General features: G+C 45.7%; 1 protein-coding gene across 3 annotated transcripts in view; it reads left to right on the top strand.

Annotated features, from left to right (window-relative positions):
* The first annotated feature begins 569 nt into the window (after positions 1 to 569).
* Positions 570 to 18,842, top strand: part of ADAM9 (ADAM metallopeptidase domain 9) — a 76,474-nt gene continuing 58,201 nt past the window's right edge. For 2 of the 3 annotated variants that reach the window (XR_014558123.1, XM_083713500.1), the window contains exons 1-4: positions 606 to 881; positions 13,811 to 13,908; positions 14,805 to 14,869; positions 16,207 to 16,285. Coding sequence is in view for 2 of the 3 variants with exons in the window: in XM_083713500.1 (XP_083569626.1) it covers positions 791 to 881; positions 13,811 to 13,908; positions 14,805 to 14,869; positions 16,207 to 16,285 (333 nt within the window). In the remaining variant the exon portion in view is untranslated. Of the gene's footprint in view, positions 882 to 13,810; positions 13,909 to 14,804; positions 14,870 to 16,206; positions 16,286 to 18,842 lie in introns of all 3 variants that reach the window. The other variant, XM_083713499.1, reaches the window with a different exon arrangement.

Genomic DNA, 18,842 nt, shown 5'->3' with positions numbered 1-18,842 from the left:
TACTACTTGTGGTTTGTACGAGTCCGCAGTTTTATTTGATTTGTTTTTGTTGTGTTGTGTTTCATGATGGGCGTAAAGCCGAATAAACATTTTGAGTACATTTTGAGTATACAGTGGTACCACGGGTTAAGTACTTAATTCGTTCTGGAGGTCCGTTCTTAACCTGAAACTGTTCTTAACCTGAAGCACTTTAGTTAATGGGGCCTCCTGCTGCTGTGCCACCCCGGTGCGATTTCTGTTCTCATCCTGAAGCAAAGTTCTTAACCCCAGGTACTATTTCTGGGTTAGCGGAGTCTGTAACCCGAAGCGTCTGTAACCTGAGGTACCACTGTACTATGGTCTTTCAATCGTTAATATTTCAGATCAGTAAATGCCTACCAAGCCTTGGCTAATTTGCCTTCAGTTATATATGTATTTCCTTTTTTAAAAAGACTTTTTTATTATCTGGGGCTCCAGGAATATTCCAACCCCGCGAGCAGAGCAGAACAGCCAAGCGAACGGAGGCGGCGGCGGCTCGGGGGCGCATTCCAAGGGGACGCGCGTTTGGCGAGGCTCCGCGTGTCCATGTCGGGAGAGTCCTCTCGTCGGCGGCTGCGCTGCTCCGCCGGCCCGCCGGCCGGACCTCTTGGGCCGCTGGCCCTCCCGCTCTTCCCCGCTTCGTCGTCCTGCCCGCGGGCGGGCGGGGAGGAGCCGGCTCCTCCTCGGGGGTGGTCCCGGGACTGGGAGGCCGCGCCGCGCACGCTCCAGAAGCGGAGGGGCCGCTGCTCGGAGCCCCGATCCGGGCGCGGGGATGGGGATGGTGCGGGCCGCGCGGAGCTGCTGGCTGCTGCTGCTGCTGCTGCTACTCTTCGGGGCGCTGCCTGCGCAGGCCGACCGGCCAGGTGAGTCCGGAGGGGGCGGGCAAGCGGGGACCCCCTTTCCTTCCCCTCCTTCCGAGCGTCTCGGCTCTCCTTTGGCCGGCGATCTCCCCGCCCTTCGGCGCGCGCCAGCCGGGGATCTCCGAGGAGCGAGAGCCAAGCCTCCCCCTCCCCGATCCTCCCCCGCGGATCCCCGGGACAGAAGCGCCACCCTCTTCTCCCTCTTCCGCTCGGGAACCTTGGCAAGGAAGGGGACTCCACACTCTGGAGATCCTGCGGACACGCGCGCTTTGCACTCTAACCGGATTCTCCGCCGCTTAAGCAAGCCTTGGTCGGAGCAGCGCCTGGGGAGAGCAGGGAAATGTTTGGTCAATTCTTGCGGGCAAGCAAAAGCTCGTTTCTTTCTTTTAAGAATCCCTTCCAAGAAGGCATTCCGAAGCCATTTACAATCTAATAAGTCGTATATGAAACCGTTGCACAATTGAAAACAGTTAAAACAATTACATATATATATAAACAATATAAATATCCAAAATTTAAAATAATATTGGGAGCATGCTCATCAAATTTGCAGATGACACCAAACTGGGAGGGGTAGCTAATGCTGCAAAAGGCAGAATCAGAATTCAAAATGACCTTAACAGATTGGAGAACTGGGCACAAGCTAATGGAAATAATTTCAATAGGGACAAATGTCAGCTTCTGCACTTAGGTGGGGAGAATCAAATACACAAATATAAGATGGGGGACACCTGGCTTACTAACAGTACATGTGAAAAGGATCTAGGGGTCTTGGTGGACCACAAGCTGAACATGAGTCCACAGATGTAGCAGCAAAAAAAGCTTATTCTATTCTAGGCTGCATCAACAGAAGTCTAGTATCCAGATCAAGGGAAGTCATATTACCACTTGGTCAAAACACACATGGAATGCTGTGTCCAGTTCTGGGCACCACAATTTAAGAAGGATGTTGACAAGCTGGAAGGTGTGCAGAGCAGGACGAACAATATGATCCAGGGTTTGGAAACCAAGCCTTGTGAGGAACAGTTGAAGGAGCTGGAAATGTTTAGTATGGAAAAGAGATTGAGAGGAGATAGGATAGCCATCTTCAAATATCTTAAGGGCTGTCACATGGAGGATTAAGTAAGCTTGTTTTCTCCTGTTCCAGAGCTAGGACCTGAACCAATGGCTTCAAGTTACAAGAAAGGAGATTCCAACTAAGCATTTGAAAAAAACTTTCTGACCATTACAGTGGTTTGACAGTGGGACAGTCTCCCTCGGGGCATGCAGTGATTTTTTTTGTAAGGGAACAGGGCCAGCGATGCCAGCTTGTGAGGGCAATGGGGTTGGGGTGCCGTCGTGACATTGTGATGTCTCATGTGAGCATTGTGCCTCCTTCCTTAAGCCGAGCAAAAGCTTCCCAGGCTTTGGGAAGGAGGCACCAGAGATTAATACTTTAATACTCTAATTTACTGGAAACATGTTGGGGACCAACGTAGTCCCCCTAGTCACTGCTTGGTAGGTTGTGGACTCTCCTTCACTGGAGGCTTTTAAGCAGAGGTTGGTTAAAAAATGTAGCTGAGCTTCCTGCATTGCAGGAGGTTGTACTGGATGACCCTGAGATTCCTTCCAACTCTACATTTCTATGATTCTATAGTATTAAAAATCCTTAGAGGAGGTGTTTGTCTGATGTGCAGTGCAAGGGAGTTCCAAGGAAGTGGACCAGTTCTAGCATCCTCCAGAAGGAATCTTTGGATGGGCTTCACAGGATGCTCTTGCAGTGGCTGGTCGGGGAGGTCGGGGTTGGTTCAAAGTTGTATAGGTAAAGGTAAAGGGACCCCGTCGTGGGGAGACCTTCTGATCGGCAAGTCCTAGCCTCTGTGGTTTAACCCACAGTGATATACCAAAAAAGGTGTTCCTAAGCCTTGGTGGATCAGACCAAAGGGCCACCAAGTTCAGCACCCTACCTATTTTCCAGAGTGGCCTGTCAGATGATTAGAGAAGTCCAGGAGCTCAGCTTGAATGCAGCCTTCCTCTTTCCTCTTCCTTATTCCGCAGCAATTGGTTCCCATGGGGAAGCTGCTGTTTCCGACTGGGGCTTATCCTCTTGACAGTGCCCTTGTTCCTTCTGTGCAGTTGCCTGGGGCTGCTTCCTGGGGGGCTCAAGCTGCTTGGAACCTCTGCTGTTCAGATCACATTGAAATGTATGGAAGGCATGCCGGTGCAGGGTAGAGTGTCCCCCCTGTATAGCATTTATTCAATAGAGTGTTAGGGCATATGAGAACTCAGTACTTGTTTTTATTTTATTTTTGCCCTTAACTTGCTTTTAACTCTTTATGATATTATTATTTGGTTTTATGTTTTTATATTGTTGTAACCTGCTGTGATATATCTTTATGATACAGCAGTATATAACTATTTTTTTCTATCAATCAACAAAATAAACATGATAACAACCTGTGAAATGCTACATAGTTTGTGAGAGGGAGGGGATTGAGAGAGAAACCTGCCTATATAGTTGTTCATGGCAGAAGTGAGTTTTGATCTGGGGACTTCTAGTTTACAGCTCATTTTCTTGGTCACCATGGTCACCATTTTTTAATTATTTGCTGGTCATTTGAGATGCCAGGGCCATAGCTCAGGGACAGAGCATCTGCTTTGCATGCAGCAGGTTCCGTCTCCAATGGCATCTCCTGGTGGGATGCCTGAAATCCTGGTCAGTGTGGACCAACTTGGTATAAGGCAGCTTCCTGTGTTCCTGTGATGGGATAATGGCAGTTGGATTCTTCCACCACCTTCTTCCACCCCCACCCCCCACCCCCAACTACAAAGCACAGGCTTTAAAATGGCATAGATTACAGTTAAGCTCTGTCACTTTACCAACACTTTAAAGGTTTCCTTCCTTCCCTCCTTCTTTCATATCCCACATTTCGTCCACCACGAAACACCATGTTCTTCATGTGGTTCCCAGGGGCTATCCCATCCAGGCCCTTTAACCTGGAACCTCTTTATCTATTTTATTTATAAATACATTTTTATGCTACTTTGCTGGCCTAGCAAGAACTCCCAAAGCAATTTGCATAAAATAACAAATCTTTAAATTCAGTGCTGAATGGGGAGTCCCCTCCCCATTTTGGCAGCGATAGGCAAGGATCGGCTGACAAATGGTAGCAAATTTTAAAGGTGCCAAATGCAGGCTCTGCTCCCAGAGGAAAAAAAGTTAATGTTTGATGTCAGATATGAAGCAGGTGGGCAGGGCTGGGGAAGAACCATCTTGTGGCCCACATTAGGATCCCTGCTGGGTCTAACTGAGGTTCCTCACCCTTGTTTGAGGTGCTGTTTTCATGATTATAATTTTGGAGGGAGGCCCACCCTATGGATCTGTTTGTATAGGTAGGGTGCATTTTGGAATTTGAAGCTCCTGAACATAAGAAGAGTCCTGCTGGATCAGGCCCATGGGTTATCTAGTCCAGCTTCCTGTTCTCACAGTGGCCAACCAGATGTCTCTGATGGGAAACCCACGAGCAGGACCTGAGCGCAAGTGCCGCCCTCTGCCCACCTGCGGCTCCCAGGAACTGGCATTGAGAAGGATGCTGCCTCCGACTGTGGAGAAGAAGAAGAAGAAGAGTTTGGATTTGATATCCCGCTTTATCACTACCCGAAGGAGTCTCAAAGCGGCTCACATTCTCCTTTCCCGTCCTCCCCCACAACAAACACTCTGTGAGGTGAGTGGGGCTGAGAGACTTCAGAGAAGTGTGACCGGCCCAAGGTCACCCAGCAGCTGCATGTGGAGGAGCGGGGAATCGAACCCAGTTCCCCAGATTACAAATCTACCGCTCTGAACCACTACACCCCATAGATCCATAAACTTGTCTAATCCTCTTTTAAAGCCACCCAAATTGGTGGCCATCATTGCCTCTTGTGAGAGCAAGTCCCATAGTTTAACCATGAGCTGTGTGAAGAAGGGCTGCCTTTTGTCTGTCCTGAAAGTTCAGTTCTCCATATTTCAACACCATTTTGTGATTTGCTTATTTTTTAAAACTCATAAAAATTCACCAACATTTTACTCTGAATTTCTCTTAATAGAGACCTTTTTATATGCAATTCTGCTTAACACACACTTTTTTGAAACGCAGTTTTCTCTAATATAATGTATATTTCATGTTATTTTAATGAATATATGCATTTTTATGCACACCTACCCTAAAATATGTATTTTTGTATGTATTCTTTTGGTTCCAAAATTTGGAGAAGTGCAGCTTTTAGAGGATAGCTGTGTTTCAGTTTGTACATTATTCTGGAAAGTCCGAGTTAGGTAGGTTTGCCTTTAAATATAAACTAAATTGATTGCCCCCATTCCTATTCATAGTATAGAACAGGAAGTAGGAAAAGCTCTCATGCCAGCATCTCCTAAATAGACTTGTAATTGCTTAGATGTTTGGACAAATTAAGGACAGAGGAAGTACACATCAACAACAAAGAGGATGCCTAAAACCAAAACAGATTCAATTAATCTGTTTAGTGAGTTCAGACTTCTTAGATGGGTTTCCTGATCATAGAGTGTGCAGTAAGAGCCCTTTTGAGATGACCAGTCTATAACAGGGGTCCTCAAACTACAGTCTGCAGACCACATCTGGCCCACCAGGGTCCTGAACCCGGCCTGCCCAGGCAGAGCCAGCGCTGCCACCTTATTCCCGATGGAAGGAGGTGCAGGATCACCGCTGCCCCATTTCTCCATTACAAGCTCTGAAACGTGCTTGAAACCAGGGTAACCTCTGAGGGCCTTGCTCATGAACAAACGAGGCGGGCGTTGATCTGATCTGGCTGTGTCGCAGCACCCCTACCTTGCCAGCCGCCTCTGCCACTTGCGGGTCTCCTTGGAGGAGGAGGCGCCATGCTGAAAGCCCCACAGAGCAGTGTCTGGTGCTGGCCACCATTGCTCCCCAGCCTGCCTTGTTTTGTGGAGTGGGGCGGGTGCTGCTTCTCTTCCTTCTGTTCCGGGCCCCAATCCTCACAGGGGTTCAACCTGGCGGCGGCAGCAACATATTTTATTATTATTTTCCAGAACATTTTCTTTTCCCAGCTCTGTTGAGTCGAGTTCTTTTGCGCCATCTCCCCTTCGGCTGCTTTCGTTTTTCCAGGTTGGGAGTGTTTGGGGAAAGCGAGAGCAGGGGATCCCAGGTGACCGGGGTGGGGGTCAGCTTTCTTCTTCCCCCCCTCGAGCTTTAACTCTCTCCCCCTCTCCCCTTCAGCCTGCGATCCCCCTCGCTCTCAGCAATGCTTCCAAGCCCCCTCCCACACTTGCTCTGGGGGAAACTCGGCTCCTTTTCCTGTACTTATGTCTCCAGTGGTGAGTGAGGAGTCCCTGGCTGGATCTCTCTCCCTTTGGAGCCAGTCAGGGCAGGTCTACCATTTCCCCACCTCCTTTTCCCGTGCCTTTTCTTCCTGAGGTAGCAGCAGTAGCAGCAGCAGCCCTCCAGCCTGCCTCCCTCCCTCCGCTGGCTTGTTCCGTGGGAGGGAAGGAGAAAAAGGTGAGCCCGGCCCACCCTCCTTCTCACTTCCCTTCCTTTGGGAATTGGGAAATAGGAGGAGAGAACAGATCGTGCATGTCCCACTTTGAGTGATCCAGGTGAAGTGAGCTTTGGCTGGATCCAGCTGCCGCACTCTCCAGATGTCTTCAGCTTCCTACCCTTTTGCACTAAGCAAGTTTCCAACCATTATTCCACTTAGCTCAGTATTGCCTACACTGACTGGCAGCAGTTTCAGATAGGGATCTTTTTGCGCACTGCAAATAAAATATGTGCAGTGTGCATAGGAATTTGTTTAAAAAAAAATTCAAACTATAGTCCGGCCCCCAACAGTGTCTGAGAGACAGTGAACTGGCCCCCTGTTTAAAAAGTTTGAGGACCCCTGGTCTATAAGGACGGGGGGCGTCTATGATATATGATATATTTATGGAGGAATAATAAGAGAATGTAATTTACAATTATCCAAAGAGCAGCTTGACCTGCACAACATATTTTACTACCTAAGGGAAGACCCCGCTTCCGCCTACAGAGGCAATTGAATTTTGCTGTTGCTTTTTGACTCTCTTTTTGAACCTCTTTGCCTTTTAAACCTCTGCCTTTCTTCTCTGATTCAGTTGCTGAGGAAGCCTGGCATTTTTGCCAGGGAACCCCTGGAAACCGCAGAAGGTTTTGTAGGGTACAAACTCTGTTCATGTGTGGCAGCCGTTGGGCCTTCTCTAGTCATCATTGGCTGGGAGGATAAGCTTGTCCATCCTGGGTGACCTTCTCAATGACAGAGCCTCAATCCTAGAACCCTGTCTCCATCTCAAGACGGAGCAAAGGCCAAAGTTATTAAAGTCAAGGCAGGAACCGTTTTGTTAAGAGCAGCACCTTTTCTGTCCCCACCACCTGGTAGGCCGGTATCAATCCTGCACTTTGGCATAAGCTTTCCCAGGCGCTGCTTCCCTCTTTGATAATGTCTCTTTACCTCAGGGGGTGTCCAGAGAGTTCTGAGTTTGGGGGGGGGCTGAGTGTTTGGGGAACTGTGTTCCCTCCCAGACACCCAGAGTGCCTTAGCCCCTTCCGGTTCATCATTGGGCAGCATAGCTGGTGCACTAATGCCAATGTCCCATACTGCCAGTGCAGCCTGTGCTATCTGCTTCTCAATGGTAGCACAATGGCCTCCTGCGTGTGCTCCTGCCATTTGCACATGGCCAGAAAAGAAGGCAAACTAGGACATGCGCATAGAATCATAGAATCATAGACTTGGAAGAGACCACAAGGGCCATCAAGTCCAACCCCCTGCCAAGCAGGAAACACCATCAGAGCACTCCTGACATATGGTTGTCAAGCCTCTGCTTAAAGACCTCCAAAGAAGGAGACTCCACCACACTCCTTGGCAGCAAATTCCACTGTCGAACAGCTCTTACTGTCAGGAAGTTCTTCCTAATGTTTAGGTGGGATCTTCTTTCTTGTAGTTTGGATCCATTGCTCTGTGTCCGCTTCTCTGGAGCAGCAGAAAACAACCTTTCTCCCTCCTCTATGTGACATCCTTTTATATATTTGAACATGGCTATCATATCACCCCTTAACCTCCTCTTCTCCAGGCTAAACATGCCCAGCTCCCTTAGCCGTTCCTCATAAGGCATCGTTTCCAGGCCTTTGACCATTTTGGTTGCCCTCCTCTGGACACGTTCCAGTTTGTCAGTGTCCTTCTTGAACTGTGGTGCCCAGAACTGGGCACAGTACTCCAGGTGAGGCCTGACCAGAGCAGAATACAGTGGCACTATTACTTCCCTTGATCTAGATGCTATACTCCTATTGATGCAGCCCAGAATTGCATTGGCTTTTTTAGCTGCCGCGTCACACTGTTGGCTCATGTCAAGTTTGTGGTCAACCAAGACTCCTAGATCCTTTTCACATGTACTGTTCTCAAGCCAGGTGTCACCCATCTTGTATTTGTGCCTCTCATTTTTTTTGCCCAAGTGTAATGCTTTACATTTCTCCCTGTTAAAATTCATCTTGTTTGTTTTGGCCCAGTTCTCTAATCTGTCAAGGTCGTTTTGAAGTGTGATCCTGTCCTCTGGGTCTTAGCCACCCCTCCCAGTTTGGTGTCATCTGCAAATTTGATCAGGATACCCTTGAGTCCATCATCCAAGTCGTTGATAAAGATGTTGAATAAGACCGGGCCCAAGACAGAACCCTGTGGCACCCCACTAGTCACTCATGGCAGTGGGCAACTTCAAACCACCCCCCATTTCCCTGGGTTCTTTAAGCGAACATGGACTGGACAGCCCATCTAATATAGGATGCCTTCAAATGGAAAGCAGACCTTTGTAAAGCAGAACACATGGCCACCCTGTGATCCTGGGACATGTCTTCCTGGAGGGGTCAGAAAGTGGAGACTCCTGGGCCACAGCTGCTGTTCGCATGAGTGCATTTTTGCTAACCAAAAAGCCAAAAAGGTCTAGAGGGTTGGTATTTGTAGCAGCATGTTCTGGCACTAGGGCTTATTTTAGGAATGGGAATTTGGTCCTTCAGCCACCAGCCCCCTCATCCTTTTGCAATATCCACCCAGGAAAGCTAGTTTTTGTCAGAGACCAGGCTGAGAAGTACTGCTCTGATGAGGAATGGTGGGAGCCTCCCCCTCCTCCTGCTCCTGACCAGGATCCTGAAGCTGCCCAGGAGCAGTGGAACAGTATAGATTTAGAACAGTGGTTTGCAGAGGCACATAGTTCTGAAGACAAAAGTTGGCATGAACTGGGGAGTGAACAGCTAGGAGAAGAAGAACTGGGAGAGAGGGAGTCAAGCGACTCGGCAGCCCAGAAAGCAAAGTGGTTGCAAGATCGGGTTGCAAGGCGCAGAAGTGACTAGGGGGGAAGTGGGTGGAATCCTTAATTGGGAACACCACCATTCCGAAAATGGTTGCTTTGTTCTTTTGCTGTGATCATTAAAGACTCTTTAAATGGTAAGCGACTCTTCTCTTTGTCCTGCTTATCTACCGCCAAAGGTGGGAAGGAAGCTGAGTCCCCAAAGCCTGACAGTTTTTGACCAGAGTCTTACAGTCTTGGTTGAAGGCCAAATGTCAGTGCTGGTTTTTGTAACCTGGACTTATCCTTTCAACTGCCTGAGAGCCATGCTAGAAATATTTGTCTGCTAGCTGTGTTTGCTGAGCCACAGTTTGGCCATCAACACCCTAAGGCAGTCTTCATCAAGGTGTTCTCCAGATGTTTGGACTACATCTGCCTTCCTCCTTGACTGTTGACCATGCTGACTGGGACTAATGAGAGACAATGGCATGGGATCACGCAAGATTAATTTACATGTGCTGACACGGAAGGTAAAACAAAAACAAAAAACAGTGTCTAGTTGGAAATAATTATTTAAGTTCAGTATAAGTTTGGAATAATGCATAATCATATATAAAGACCTGAGGCACAGGATTGTTTTTGAAAAATAAAATGAAAGGCTGTGGAAATCTCTTAATTTGATCCTGCTTAATTTGATACACTGTTAAATAACAGAGCTGGAAGTCCAGAATTTTTTTAAATAACAGCTGACAAACCACCAGGTATGTGGCATGTTCCAACAAAATCTTCACCAGGAGCTAGATTTAAAGGGAGTCTCAGTTAGCAGTCTGTCTGTATAAATTGTCCATGTGTTGTTGACTTGTGATTAAAATGATTCCACTCCTACTGGGCACAAGTGGGACCTGTACTGATTGCAGAGCCATGAGTGCCCGGGGCAATGGATGCAAAATCATCCTCATTCCCTTTGCTTCTCTCTGCCAACAATTCTGCACTGACTTTGGGTGTCTGTTCCCAGAGAACAGTTGCCTGTGGCAAACACAAGCTTTAACCCTTGCACTTCAGCTGATGAGTGGGAGTTAAAGGCTGTTCTGTTTGGCTGTGTGCACCTGTTTCCTGCAGGCAATTGGTGTGCACAGCCAAGGAAAGCCTGTAAAACACTTCCCAAAGCTTAGGGGGGGAGCAGGAGAAGGAAAGGTGCTTTGGCAGTCTTCTGATTGGTGCCTCCCAAAGAGCCGAGCACAGACGTAGCAATGTCACTTGTGCCCGCTGGGTTGAAATAGAAATTAACTTTGACACAAATAAACTACAGAATGAATGAACTTGGAATGCTGAATTTCCTTGGCAAATCACACTCCTTAAAAGAGGAAAAGGTTCTTATTCTTACCAAATATTAAAGTTAAATATCTGAAGAAGCTTATACCCAGAACAAACTTTGTTGGCCTCTAAGGTGCTACTGTACAATTTTTTTATTTACTTTGACTGCGGCAGTGTAGGCAGGGCCATGTTGCTCTATAGCCTCACGGGGCTGAGCGGGAGGGGCAATGCTGTGGGCACAGCAGTGAGCGATGCCACCCCACTCATGCTCCCCTCGCCATAGCTGGTGAGCCACAGGTTCCCTGTCCGTCCTGCAGAACATTAAAGGTAAGAATAAGGGACTGGCATTGTAGGTATAACATACGAATCCCAGTGCTGAGGGACAAGTTTTGACTACCGTATTTTTCGCCCCATAGGACGCACTTTTTCCCCTCCAAAAATGAAGGGGAAATGTGTGTGCATCCTATGGGGCGAATGCAGGCTTTCACTGAAGCCTGGAGAGTGAGAGGAGTTGGTGCGCACCGACCCCTCTAGCTCTCCAGACTTCGCGCAGCTCTCCCCAAGGCACGGGAGCCCGGCACTGGGCTCCCGCGGCTTGCGGAGAGTTGCCTGTTCTGGGGGCTGGGGTCGGGGGAAGCTCGGACTTCCCCCGCCCCAGCCCCGCGCCTGGGGGGGAAATAATTTCCCCCCTTTATTTCCCCCCAAAAAAACTAGGTGCGCCTTATGGGACGGTGCGTTCTATAGGGCGAAAAATATGGTACATCTTTCCCAGAACTGCATGACACTGCTTCCACATTAACCATGGGGGTAGGAATGGATCTCCAGATTCATGTTGAAACATAGTAAACTGCTTAAAAAAACTTTTTTTATACTTCAGTATATACTTATGTATATACTTTAATCAAGCAGTTTCTGAAATAAATAGATAATGAATAAAGCTGTTAATGAAACAGTTTCTGAAATAAATAGTTAATGAATAAAGCAGTTAATGAAACAGTTTCTGAAATAAATAAAATAAATAGGGCTGCTTAAGCCAAGGCAAACCCGCTAAGTAAGATTAATTTATTATGTGCCCCAGGTGACTGTAATTAAAATGTGCAAATGAGAGATGAATCACTTCATCTACACTTGGCAGACTTACTGCTTTGCTTGGAGCAATTTGCTGTGAATATAGAGATTTTCACTAAATCTCCATTAGCCGGAGCCGCTTAGCACCAACCTAGTGATCCCTCCACGTTGCAAATGCTTTGAATATGTTGAAATTGCAGAAGCACCGCTTCTGCAAGGTGGGCTGGTGTCTATTGCTGCCATGTTCCAGATGGACAGTTCTCTGTGTGCAAGCAGGATTGCAGAAGCAGGGGGAGAAGTCAAAACAGGTGCAATGTGGGGCAGCTGAGTGGAAGAGAGAAGCAGTTTCAAAAATAGGGTGGGGATGTTGAAGACAGTGCTTGGGGGGGGGGGAGAGGAAGCTGCAGAAGTGCAATGAGAACTGGCCCTTAGGGAAGTTAATCATGACAGTGTTGTGGACTCACCAACCTTCCAACTTGAACCATACATTTTTATTATAATAGCTACAGCATTATTTTTCTCATGCATGTAGTTAAATTGTACTTAATAAGGAAAAGTAATCTCCAATACACCTCCTTAGTACCTGCAAATGTTATTGTTAAGTAGCAGTTTCCCTCAGCTTTGCTGGTGAAAATGCTGAGTGCTGAAATCCTGGTATGTTTTTGAGACTTGGATTAACGTGAGACTTGGATGTGACATGCTTTAAAGAGTGAAGGACACAATTTCATCTGAACGTAACAAAGTGGAAATGTGGGCTTCAAGTTCAGTGTAGTTCTTTGCACTCTGAGGTCCAAACTGCAGGTTACGTATAATTCCTTGTAATTTTTCCTTGAAGATCTCCTTTTCTTTTCTTTTTTGAATGAAAAGCAGATTCTCCAGGCTGCAACCCTGAGTGGAGGAAGTGTTAGATGTGGCTATTTGCTGTTCACTAGCAAAGATGCTGTATATACTGAACAGGGCTACAGAGAGGCAGGTACCTGTGGTATCAATATAGAGCACACATAAACAGCATGCACTCCAGACTCTAAGCTTTCATTAAAAATCAAAAACAAAGTAGGTCTCTGGTCTTCCTAAAATAAAAGTTATGAAGCAAAATGTCTGCGTACCCCTTTCAGCAATTTCCATGGGATGAGCCAGCCTGACCGCTCCCTGTTTCAGTGTTTTTAGCTGTGGCTCTTTTGGCTTTAGACCGCTTGCTTTGTTATTTCAAGACCCCAGGGTGGGGCAAAGAAGTATATTAAAACCACAATGAATGCAATTTAAAAAGCAACAACACCAGAGTAAAGCAAGACCTATATTAAATCAGCACCAGTAAAATCATGAATACACAGTAGAAGTGAGGAACATGTTTAAGGATTTAGATTTGGTGGACAGAGTGCCTGAAGAACTATGGATGGAGGCTCGTAACATTATATAGGAGGCAGCAACTAAAACCATCCCAACGAAAAGGAAATGCAAGAAAGCAAAGTGGCTGTCCAACGAGGCCTTACAAATAGGAGAGAAGGCAAGCAAAATGCGAGGGAGATAGTGAAAGATACAGGAAATTGAATGCAGATTTCCAAAGAATAGCAAGGAGAGACAAGAAGGCCTTCTTAAACTAGCAATGCAAAGAAATAGAGGAAAACAACAGAATTGGAAGAACCAGAGATCTGTTCAAGAGAATTGGAGATATGAAAGGAACATTTCGTACAAAGATTACCATAATAATATTAGTGGAATAGCAGAAAAAGAAAAGAAGAAGCTTAAAAAGTTCGAGGAGGAGGCAAAAAGCCAAATAAGTTCTGTAATTCTTCTGAATGAAATCGTACTTAGGTGTAATGAGGAAACCCATAGCATGAGTGTTCATACTGAGTAAAAAAAAAACAAAGGGCACAATTTGGCTGCAAAAACTTGTGGTGCAGCAGATCCCTGGGTGACCTTAATTTCATGTGTTAGCTTCTCCAAGAAAAAGAACCCCGGCACTTGATCCCAGAAAACAGAAACAAAATGACCCCCAGAACGTATCTGAGTAAGTGCCCTTGGAGTCATTTCTGATGGTTTCCTGTGGAGACGAATGACTGTTAAACCTGTTTCAGCCTGTGGCATCCATGTGCTGATCTTAAAGCCATCAAATTTGTGCCCAACAGCTGTCTTAAGGTTCAGTTAGTCCTCTTGCCGCTGTTACTCAGGGACCTGTGGATAAGCTATCTGGTTTCACTGACTTTATCAATTTGACAGTGTTTTAATCCATTAACATTTCCCTGTATCTTTCTAGGTTTTCAGCCATTATCTCAGCTGTCTGCTTACGAAATTATTGTCCCCAAGAGGATAACAAGAAAACACCCCGATGTGCTGACATCCAGGGTAGCAGAGGTATTTCAGAGCAGGATTTCATCATCAGCATTTGCTTTCTGCTTTTTGTACACATCATCTGGAAGCAGCTGTAAAATAATTAAGCATGGATGTGCTTCCTGAATGGTACAGCTGCCGAGGGTTCAGGGCAGCCTAGGACTAAACTGTGTGTGTGTGTGAGAGAGAGAGAGAGAGCCCTGCATATTTGTTGCAGAAGCTTGTTGTGAGCAGCACCTATTGTCTAATGTTTGTGAAGTCAACAGTACACAGGGCTGAGACATTTGGCTGAATGAGGTGAAGAGCACATGGTGCTCCCTCTCCCTACATCATGGTGCATAACTGATCAAGTTATTTTGGCAACTGAGGCAGAGAAACTTACAAGGGCCTCCTCACCCGCCACTGTCAAATTGCAACAACTTTTGAAAAAAATAACCTAAAAATGTGGTTCCCCATACCTGACATACAAAGCCAGTTGATGGTTTTGCAACTATTTCATTAAATAAAGAGAAAATGCCCCAAAAGCTGAGCATTCAGAGAGAAAAACATAGACAGGGTGCTACTATGTCTTGCAGAGCAATTTCAATCAGACTTTTGTTGGTCTTGCTTAGTGGGTTTTAGTGGGAAAGTGCATTTCTTTGCTGATATTATTATCCTTTTAATTTGTGGTTGTTACACTATGATTTTTATATTGCTGACAGTGTTGTTATTTTTCATGTTATGATTTTCATGGATGTAAACTGCTTTGTGTAATGTGTATGTATGGAAAGGGTGGGTGATGCACCTCCACCATACACACAAGGGTGTATTTGCTAGGCGGGGGGCGGACAGGACTGGGAATCTCTGGATTGTTCGGAACATGTCGATAATTAATTGAGGATTCCCAGAGAGGTTGCTTGATTATTCCTTCTTCTTTTGAGGATGAACTATCTTTTGAAGTTGATGTTGAAGGAACAAAGTATACACTTGAACTAGAAAAAAACAAGTAAGTGACTCATTTCCAGCTGCACTGGGCTGTTTTCCTTCCTCCTGGTTATTCTGAGTTTAAATTGGTCTGTTTGGCTCTTTTCCCTGGTTCTGAAAGTGACCTGTACAGGGCTTAGTCTACAGCATGGGTAGGCAAACTAAGGCCCAAGGGCCGGATGTGGCCCAATCGCCTTCTCAATCTGGCCCTCCTATAGTCCGGGAATCAGCGTGTTTTTACATGAGTAGAATGTGTCATTTTATTTAAAATGCATCTCTGGGTTATTTGTGGGGCATAGGAATTTGTTCATTCCCCCCCCCAAAAAAAATATAGTCCGGCCCCCCACAAGGTCTGAGGCTTCAACCCCCTGTTGAGGTTTCAACCCCCTGTTGAAAAAGGTTGCTGACCCCTGGTCTACAGGTCACTTGAGAGCCCTCCAGAGGAAACAACTGGTTGATTTGATTTCTCTGCCTGCCCCCTCGGCTTCCATACTAAACACCAGCAAAGCACTTTTGGCTTTGCCATCATGGTGACATGCCAGCTTATTTCTGATAAAGAAAGCAACTTTCCTTAAAGGTTATTAATCTGTACATGTGGTTTGCAATAGGCCATTTGTTGTAATGTATATTATAAAAGGGGGGGGGGGGGGACGACACAGCTACATCAAATGTGTGTGATCCCTCTCCATTCATAGTGAAATGCACTGATATTTCTCCAGCTGCTGCTTTTTGTTTTAAAAAAAATCTTTATGATTTCATTTAGAATATACCATAATTGCAAGGATAGAATTATAAAAGCAACAGTTATCTCCCCCCCCCCCCCTTCTGATTCCTTGTTCTCACAGCCTTCTGTTTGCAAATCTTTACTTTTTCCTCATTCTTCTTCCAGGTCCAGTTCTGTGAAAGCACTTATTTTTTTCAAAAGTTTTAAAAAGCCTCATTTATTATTTTTATAATGTTTTGTTTATTTTCTGAAAGAGGGTTGTTTGGTAGTGATAAAAAGAAAAGAGGGGAGTTTATAACTAATCCTGGTTTTAATGAGGTATCATTACTGTTCGTTCCTGATTAAGCATGAGGTCTAAGAACATTCTTAATTTTCAAGTTTTTAATTTTGCTTAAGTTAAATGCTGTACTCTTTTGCTTATTTTTCAAAGCTGTCTTGAGAGGGTTTGAAAAACAAGACTCTGAAGGCAGGGAGGGGGTTCAGGTGGTTTAGCAGACTGGCTTTTGAACCTGCCTTTCCACGTTCCCTTCCAACTTTGCAGCTCAACATTGCTGGTTCCGCATTTTTTCCTTAATCTTTAAAACAATTGTTGCCTAATGCGTTTCTTCCCATAATTCCCTCTCCAATTCCTCCAGAGCCCTTGTGCCCAAAGACTTCACAGTTTATACTTACAATGCTGACGGCTCGCTGCATTCTGAGATTCTGGATCTCAAGGTATGTTTTCCTTTCAAATACATTTCTTGGGAGCCTGCCTCTCCATCCTGCTGGGCTGGCATCTGGAGGAGTAAAGTAGCAAAGATTTTCCAGGCACAAGTGGGAGCCAAGGGCAAATGAGTTCAATTGCCTGAGATGTAGGAATAGGGCTGAGGGTTGCTGTGTCTGCAAGAGTGGTATTGGTGGTTGGATGTTTGAACACCCTCCCTGAATGTAGAAAAATACCACTGCAAGGTAAAGGCTAGTCTTGTCTTGAACTTTATTACGGTCACAGACCAGGATAAAAAACAAACAAACATATAAATAAAATAGCAGTTAGGATTTTTTTTTTAACTGATAAATGTTGGAGCAAATAAGGACAAGGAAACAAGCATAGGATAAAACATCTGAATAAAATACAAGATTAAACACGGATAATGGATGGATAAAAACTGATAATTAAAACAGATAAAAACTAAAAACAAATAAAAACATGCAGTTAAAACAACTGTAAGAGCGTAAGAACTAAAAGACTCGCAGTTAAAACAACGATAAGAGGCTGCAGAGTAGAAGCCTCTGAAATAGAGGACACTCACAGCATTAGAAACTGGTGTGCAAATATGGTTAAAACAGACAATTAAAACAATGTACAACAATAAATTTAGACACAATATGCAACAATAAACTATCCCAGGAAGTTGACTCAGAGTCCATGGAACCGAGTTTGGGGATTTTCATGCCGGACTATTTTGAGTTGGGCGATGGTCTGCGTCTACAGATTTGCACACAGAATCTGGCGACCATCCAGGTCTTCTTCTGGTTTTTGCCTAACAGCAAAAGGTCAAATTTTTGCTTTTGCGGGAGGTCGGCGAGCCTCACCAGTAGGGGATCAATGAACTTACTGCGTGCTTCTTCATAAAAGGGACATTTAAAGAACAAGTGTTCTGGGCTTCCTCTCTCTCCCAATGGACAGGTGCAAAGTCTCTGGGCATAGGGGACTTTTCTAAAGGCTCCATCCAGGACTGGCAAGTGTAAATGCCCTTCTTGCATTTCTAGATACAAGAAAGAAGAGATATGCTGCCGGTGCAGCTATGTATCTCTCAATTTCTCCAATTTTATAGTCGGGGCACCTTGCGCAGTCCTGTTGTCTCTCGGTATCTAATATTCTTTGCCTGACCGTGGCTTTTGCCTGGCCCAAGCCCAGACTTAGAAGGGCCTGAGGGGCAAAACCCAGTTTCGGGAGGGTGTTCAGAACTGCAGTCTGCCAGCCTGACTGGAATTGGTCGCAGAGGATCAGTGGGGCTATCCCTCGGGGGGAGCAGATTCAATGTCAGCCATTTGTATATTGATGTTAAGCAAATGCTAGCCTCCACTCTCATCATCCCCATTTCCAATCTCACCCATGCGTTTGAGACACATCTGGAGACTTGGAGGAGAGCTCTAAGAAGTCTAGATTGAACTCTCTCAAGGGGGGAGAAAGCAGAGGAAAGCGGACTCAAAAAGGAACCATACAGGAGTTGTGCCAAAGTTTTGGCCTTATATAATTTTAGAGCTGCGGGGACAAAGAAGCCCCCTTGTGCTCTGAAGAATTTAAGAATACAATTTGCGGTTTTTTCCGCTGAACTCCCGATGAAGTTTATGTGTAGTTTGTTGGTTCCTGAGGCCTGTACCACCATTCCTAGATACTTATAGTTTGTGACTTGTTCTAATTTATGGCATTGGAGTTCCCAGCTTCTAAGCTTTGGTTTTCCCCCAAAAGCGAGTATCTTGGTCTTTTGATAGTTGATTTTGAGACATTCAGATTCACAGTATGCTGCGAGCTTTCTTAGTGCTCTTTTGAGTCCAGTGGGGGTTCTAGATAGAATTACCTCATCATCGGCATATAGCCGATGTATGCCGATTTGCAAGCTTCAACAGGTGGAGTTCTGAGTCATTGAGTGCAGATACTAAATTATTTAGATAGAAATTAAATAGTAGAGGGGCCAATAGGCACCCTTGCCTGACTCCTTTGAAGGTTTTAATTGGGTCCGTTAGGTGTCCTAGGCAGCTGCACCTGACTCTAAGGGCCGTGTTTGCATGCAGTACCTGAATTAAGAGCAGTAGCCTTCTATCTATATTGGTACCTGTAGTCTGTCCCAAAGTCTGGTTCTGGAGACTGTATCAAAAGCTGCTTTTAGGTCAACGAAGGCAGCGTATAGTGAGGCCTGCCCTCCTGATTTGTATTTGTTGATGAGATGTTGTAGCATTAGGCAGTGATCTACCATTCTACCACAACGTCTGATGTCTAAACTGGAGGATCTGGGGCTTCCGTTATCACTTTGTGGGTGGATATTGGACTTTTTGTCAGACCGCCCCCAGAGGGTTTGGTTGGGCCCTTATACCTCTAATATGCTTAAGACTAACACAGGAACACCACAGGGATGCGTACTCAGTCCGCTCCTTTATATTCTCTACACGTACGATTGTGTCGCTGCTCACCCTAGTAATAGGGTTGTCAAATTTGCAGATGACACAACCGTGATTGGGCTCATCTCTGAAAGGGAGGGTGAAACGGACTATAGAGATGAGGTGGAGCGGC

The sequence above is a fragment of the Podarcis gaigeae genome, assembly GCF_964106915.1.
Source record: "Podarcis gaigeae genome assembly, chromosome: 15".
NCBI lineage: Eukaryota > Metazoa > Chordata > Lepidosauria > Squamata > Lacertidae > Podarcis > Podarcis gaigeae.
The sequence above is the reverse complement of the archived record's forward strand: the minus strand, read 5'-3'. Positions and strand labels throughout refer to the sequence as shown.